The sequence below is a fragment of the Patella vulgata genome, chromosome 7, assembly GCF_932274485.2.
Source record: "Patella vulgata chromosome 7, xgPatVulg1.2, whole genome shotgun sequence".
NCBI lineage: Eukaryota > Metazoa > Mollusca > Gastropoda > Patellidae > Patella > Patella vulgata.
Window position 1 is genome coordinate 49,734,236 of NC_065885.2, and position 6,878 is coordinate 49,741,113.

The following is a 6,878-nucleotide window of genomic DNA, read 5'->3' on the forward strand; positions in this document are numbered from 1 at the left end:
TGTGCCAAAATCTTTACTATGTTGCGTTTATGCTTGTTATTCTATTTTCGTTGCATCGTTTAGTGTAATTAATGGATTGGCCTGTTTTAGATATGTCATTGCTTCAGTTTTTATTCTTAGCATGTTGGTGCTTCATGTATTTAAATAAATAAATTGCGGGTGTTATACACAGAAGAACTAGAAAGCTAGTGGTACCTTAAACCCCATTTAATTTCTATGCACGATGACAATCGCCGTTTCAAATGTTAGATTCTAACGTAACTTAATGGTGACGCCGTTCGAGTGATGAGGCAGATTTTTTTCCCGACAAACACCACGGAGCGTCTGCCTTAAAGGACAATATTGGTGTCAGTCATTATAAAATATGTGATAGAACTGGTTAAATACATCCCAAATATAATTGTAACACAGAGATCATTGCTACGGGAGATGAGTAACAAGCACGGGGAGAAACGGGAAGTGACGCCAAACATGACAAACACGAGTTATCCTTCTATATAACTGATTGAAGTAACGAGCGATAACAGACAAACGATCGAATTTCATTTCACTGATAATTCCGTTGAAGATGAAAAGTTATTATATGAGACGGCGAGAGGATATCTGACAATTCAAAACTAGAATTGACTGTCAGTAGATAAAAGATAAAGCCCGTGCATTACCATGTTTTTATTAAAGAGCAGAATGAATAAAAACGGGGGAATGCACGGGATTTTTCTATTTTTCTCGTTTTCCCTAAAGCGGTGGACACACTAGCCGAATGATTCAGCCGAATCGTTTGGCCGAATCAATCGGCGCCGAATTTTATTCGGCCGAATGGGTGGACACACTAGCCGAATGCTTCGCCCGATTCAACCTGTCGATTGCATCACCTTTCACGTCACATGATTAAACATGGCGGCGTCTATGTCTTCAATCTATCACGTGACTTCTCGATATGAGTGGTGATTGGCTAATGACTTCTATATTCGGCCGAATGCTTCGGCGAAGCGGACACACCAGGCGAATATATCAAACCTGTTTGATTCGGGCGAATCATTCGGCCGAATGACAGTGGACATACTAGGCGAATTTCGACGCCGATTCGGCTAGTGTGTCCACCGCTTTATATAGTGACAGCCAATTCTATTTTTGAATTGTGAGATACTGTCCTTTAAGACCCACATGTCAAAGTAAATGTGAATAAAGCTGTAAATCACTTGTACTTTTAACGCTAGCATGTTATCTCAAAGTGGCTGGGGGTGGGGGGAGTACTTTTTGTAGTTGTTAGTCAAACGTACTAAATGTCGATTAATTACAGACGTTTATAAACAGCGGGTAATTTGTCTACAAAGTTTATACTTCTCCCAATGTATATATTTCTCTTCCAGTAAAAACAATATTTGGAATGTTATGGTATATGCCTAAATTTATAAATATGATTCTAGGGTAACAAAATAATTAGCGATACGGTTTCATCCAGAAAAATAACACGTGTTTATAATGAAATATACAGAAATTGATTTTGAGGAAATCTTCCTGAAATGTTTCTATTATAAGAATATATAGGTATATAGTAAATTTATGTCTGATGGCATTATTATACTTTTGTTTACGATATGTGAAGTGACGAAACCGATGGGCTGAGGTAACAAAATTGTCCATGTGATTGCATTTTATGTTTTGAATTGATTCGTGAGAAATGTATATTTCGGCATTTAGTAAAACATTTATTACCAATGGCAACCAAAATACTGAATGAATGAATGAATAGGATTTGGCGTCCTACCTCCCTGCATACGCCATACAGTGTGCTATTAAAGCAATTTTGCCTGGACAACAACTGAATTCCAACAGTCAATGGTTCTTTTATGTGCACGCCAACTCGTACATGGCACCTTGGTTTTACGTCACATCCGCAACTAATATTCCAACCAACAATAAAGTCAATTTTTGCCGCCTATAAATCTGAGAGAAGATAGTGGACACCAGTTTAACAATCTAAAAAACCTATTTTAACATTTCAAAAATTTGACCGCTAAAGTGTTCTATAAACAGCGTTCCTTAAACCAATTTGTAATTGTTGTGAATGGTGAACAGGTTTTTTTTCCGTGGAATCAGCTAAAAACTCTGTTAAATTGAAATAACTCAAGAGAGTAACTCTGTGATGAATAATTAGAAATCGTTTAAAATCAATAGGAATCTTCCCATCAATAATCGAAAATATCTTTGTTAAATATCTATAAAAACGCCCAGGATAATTAGTGACCAATGCCATGGATCAATGATCGGTATGGCCACAAAATACAGTGACATTAAAATATGGGAAGTATAAAAACTAAATGTAGTTAACGCGTCGACCTTCCCTTTGGATTTAAATAAACAAAATGTTATTTAAGGAAATAACAAAATGATTTCTAAATATTCATATACAAGCCTCCATAATAACATTCTAATTAATCGATTTTCTCTTTGGGCTGGTTTTTTTTTTCATTTTTTCTGCTATTTGGAGGGGTCATTGAAGGATAAAATTTAAAGTTGATTTCATTTAATCTCTGACTTTAAAAATTAATCATTTGTCGGCGATTGATTAGGTATTATCAATTAGATGGTGGATGATTTACACCAAAAGAAATACAAACGAGTCATTTTTTTATTATTATTAGGAGAGAGATGGAGACGAGGGGACAGCGGACCCGAACGTTAGGAAATTGGCCGTGCTTTTACTGTGCGGTAAAAACAACAGCGTCAAAGACATTTAACAGTACATAAGCTTCCAATACCACGCCCAACTTAAGCGTAGCTCTACTAGTTTATAGCAGGTGTTATCGTGTATTCTGGAAAGCGAAAGTAGACCTCTACCCACCCTCAAGCAAGACATCTGCCTTAAGATAAGGCAGAAGTTTTCTGAACATCAATATGAAATCTAAATACAGGCTCGGTTAAATGTTTTTTTTAGATCAAAACTGATGGTACCAATGATTAACACACCACATCTTGTTTGCAATGAAGAAGCTATATAAAGATGAGCATTTAATAATGATCAACAAACGGCAACAATTGACGTTTCTTTAGATCAGTCAGCTGTGGATTTACCTTGATTACGCCCAGGTACAGAAACTGCAGGTGGCGATATAAATACACAATATGTCCTATGGCCATTGATATGATTTCCTCAAGACAACGCCCCCCTTTAAATCTTCGCAAACTACAATGTTCATATATTTTCATCGTGTTTTGTGTTTAGGTCGCGTACGGGTGTTCAACAGTGTGGGGAAACCGTGGGAAAGTCGTGGGGAAACCGTGGGGAGGGAATGGGGGTTAAGAAAACCCACGCGCGATCACGCCATTCTTCTCAGTGACAGACCTTATGATGTAAACCGAACACATTAGAAAACTCGACTGACCCTCCTCACCGCCCTTATCTGGAAGAAGTAGTGGGTTTTGTAAAAAGAATAATGATTTCTCTGGTAAAATATTTATAACACAAATTAAAAACGTTAAAAAAGTCCAGTGTTATTATTAAAATAAATTTCAGATACAGTGTAAAGAGAAAAAAGGCGTGATTCCCCATTGTCTGTGGTTCAGGACAGAGGGCCTGGAAAGGGATGATGTATAGTCGTTCGGGTGGGACGAAAAAATCGGTTCCTTGTACACATTGGTGTGCAAGTAAAGAACCCTTGACAGTTGAAATTCGAAATAAGAGTAGTGACGCTGTCCGATCAAAATTACCCTCAAAGCGCACTGTAAGGCGCATGTCCATCTTCATTAGCCCAGTCGTAGCAGAGTTGTAGGCCGTTAAACCCGGTTTCATTTCATTTTGTATGACATCTGCAGTTATCAGTGCTGAATTTAGATAACGAGAGGCCCTAGGCTATTCCACTTATGAGGCCCCACCCAATCCCCAACCCTTACGACTAGATGAAGATGAAAATGCTTTAAACCCAATTGAGCAAAGCCTAATATGATAAATGACGGATGTTTAGGAAAGTCTTAGAACAGTATCAAAAATATTATACAGCTTAACTGAGGCCCCCCTAGATCTTGGTACCCTAGCCTTCATTCTGCTCAACCTATAATAGGTAAAAACGGCACAGGATTACCAGGGCTTTTTTTTAGAATAATGTAAAACTTCGATTGGACCTGATAATAATACTGTATTTCCCCGGCAGTTACTTTAACCTCTGCCCCAGTTCTTAATTACTTATATCAAAATATGGTTCTTTTTATTATGGATGAAAAAAAAAACTACAGGCTTAATAGATTTAATTAACGTTAATGACAGAAGTATTCCATACACAACCATGATCAAACATAACACACGCGACTGACGTTGGAAGAGAAAATATTTTGTAAGGTGCGTCCTCTGAATCGATTCATCCAAACATTCAATGTTTTGACAATAATAATTACATTTTTCTCATAAATGGTTAAACAGCGCAACGGAGAGTTATTGCCGGTTTGTCGTAGACTTACGCTCTAATTGTGCACCTTACATGTTTGTTTTTCATACTTTGCCAGGCAACCCATAAACGGTCTTTTATTGAGTTTTTTTTTATACTTTTCTGTGCATTGATACTTTGACCTATTCAAGCAAAAGTTTTACGGATGTTTACATATTACATAGTACTCCAACTTTGTCATCGCGACCATTTCGATGTCAGTGGTCAAATCGTATATTTTTAGCGTATACGACCGTTCTCGCGCAAAATGTATCTCTTCTTATGATTTTCTACTGAAATGGCCTAACAATCGATAGGAAATCGATTTTTTTTAATTTCTCAGTGGCATAGCCCCGTATATTTTGGAGGTTTCAGTTGCCGTTATTCAACTGTTTCGAACCAAACTTTACAGGATATAACAGACGTTTGTGGAAGAAATTTACGATCAGGTTCAAATATTGAATTATTGTGATTTTCGTAAAAAAAAAAAAACAACCCAAAAAACGAAATTTTATGTTACTCAGGTTTAGGGTTTGTGGTGGCAGATCGCTTTTTAACCATTTCAACCCGTGGGCTAGATTAAATATTTCTCCAACTGAATAGTGGCATAAGTTTAGTCTGTGTGCAATCCTTATTATTGATACTTCATTCCCATTTTACCGTCCAGATCTGGTCTAAATAATGCTGAAAAATAATCCGGAATCGTTTGGCCTTGTTTTACTTAAGTCAAGCATATTTTCCCAGAACACTTATTGAACATGCACTCTTTTAAAATCTGTGGTTACTAGTATATAATATCGGTTAATAAGTCTTAAACAACCCAATAGACAATTATTTCAGTCTCACGCATAACACACTTCATTATAAGAAAGATCTGGGTTAATTTTATATGGTTTAACATAAAAAATACATTTTGGAATTAGACAAATGGTTAATTGTAGGTAATTAAAGTAATTAGAATTGATAATCGTGTGACACGGAAAGAATTTTTATTTGGTGGGCGAACTAGTTCCTGAAACTATGATTTATCTATACCAACATGTATTTCATTATATCATGCGTTGTTTTTGATCAATGTGCGGTTTCGACAAAAGTTTTAATATCCGTAAAATGTATTCAGTTCATAATTATTAATAAAGAAATAAATAATAATAATAATTCAATTATGTCTACTTTACAATTTTTCTACAGTGAAGGTTTTTTTATAAACAAAAGATTATTCAAAATGCACAAAATGTCAGTTAAAATTGTGAACTATTTCAATAATCTTTATGAATACTGGGCTGGCCTGTACGAAACATATTGCAGAATTAATATTACTATTACTTAACACATTAACATGACGATGTAAACCAACGGAAACAAATGTAATCTTATAATGACAATAAACGATTTACGTCCAAAATGTTTTTTAAATAAACGTGCCCTATATTTAACATTTATTTTGGCATTTAGCGGCTTTAATACGCGTGATTTATTTTGGAAAGAAAAAGAAATAAAAAATGAGTAAATTGACATACCATTTCCATTCTTTGCCTTTTTTGACACACAAAGTAACAACTGTTTCCAGAAGAAGAGCCCCAAGTGCTGCAGTTAAATACCAACACCAAGATTCACCTATAACCATAAACATTCGCCATATTGCAATTAAACCGTGAGCTGCAAAAAGTGCACGCACGAGCAGTGCGCGGAAGATGGTAAACAGGCGCATAGTCCGAATAAAACTAAGTTTCTGGCTTTCGGTTAAACAGACTATAAGCTTCTAGCACTACTAATACTAGCCATGCGCACCACGCTGTAATATAGAAGGGTTTTGATGAATGTTTGCGTGGTGCCTTGTATCACATAAATTGATTAATGTCTGTTGGTGGAAATGATAGGTAATTGTTCGAATGAGCTTCTCTGTAGATTGTTTTGTTACAATTAGAAGTCTGGTTAAAGTACAAAAGAGAATTCACACAACAGAATGTTTTCTTCGCTAAAACAAAGCGAATTGAAAATAATTTATTTCTGCATAAACCTGTGGTATTTATCCATTAAACTACATGTATTGAAAAGGAAAAGTTGTCAAGGAATGTTATTATGAAACATACAGCAACAAAAACGTCAGTACGATTTGAAAATCAGAGAGGCACTTTAATCAAATCATTCTAAAAAAAACGACTTGCTAAATGGATCAAAGCAAATTTTTTGTGAACAGTATGTTGACACATTAGTGATTAATTCATCACAATTCCAAGACATTACGAGGAGGTTTAGAGTCTGTACACAGTCTATACATCAGTATCTGGTGTGTCCACCGCGAGTGTCAATAACAGCAACGCAGCGTCTGTGCATTGAGTGGACCAGACCATTGACGAACGCCATTGGCACCTGGAACCACACTCCATCCATGGGCTGCGTTTGGTCTCGGCACGACGTTATTAATTCTCCTCTGAATTTCATCCCGAAGATGTT

The 6,878-nt window shown here is 36.1% G+C and overlaps 1 protein-coding gene across 1 annotated transcript in view; it reads right to left on the reverse strand.

The window, feature by feature from the left end:
• The window catches only part of LOC126828160 (transmembrane protein 26), a 30,312-nt gene extending 24,144 nt beyond the window's left edge, over positions 1-6,168 (reverse strand). Inside the window, exon 1 of the mRNA XM_050557756.2 lies at positions 5,942-6,168. Within this exon, the coding sequence (XP_050413713.1) occupies positions 5,942-6,132 (191 nt within the window). The 5' untranslated portion in view covers positions 6,133-6,168. The remainder of the gene's footprint in view (positions 1-5,941) is intronic.
• Positions 6,169-6,878: the final 710 nt, after the last annotated feature.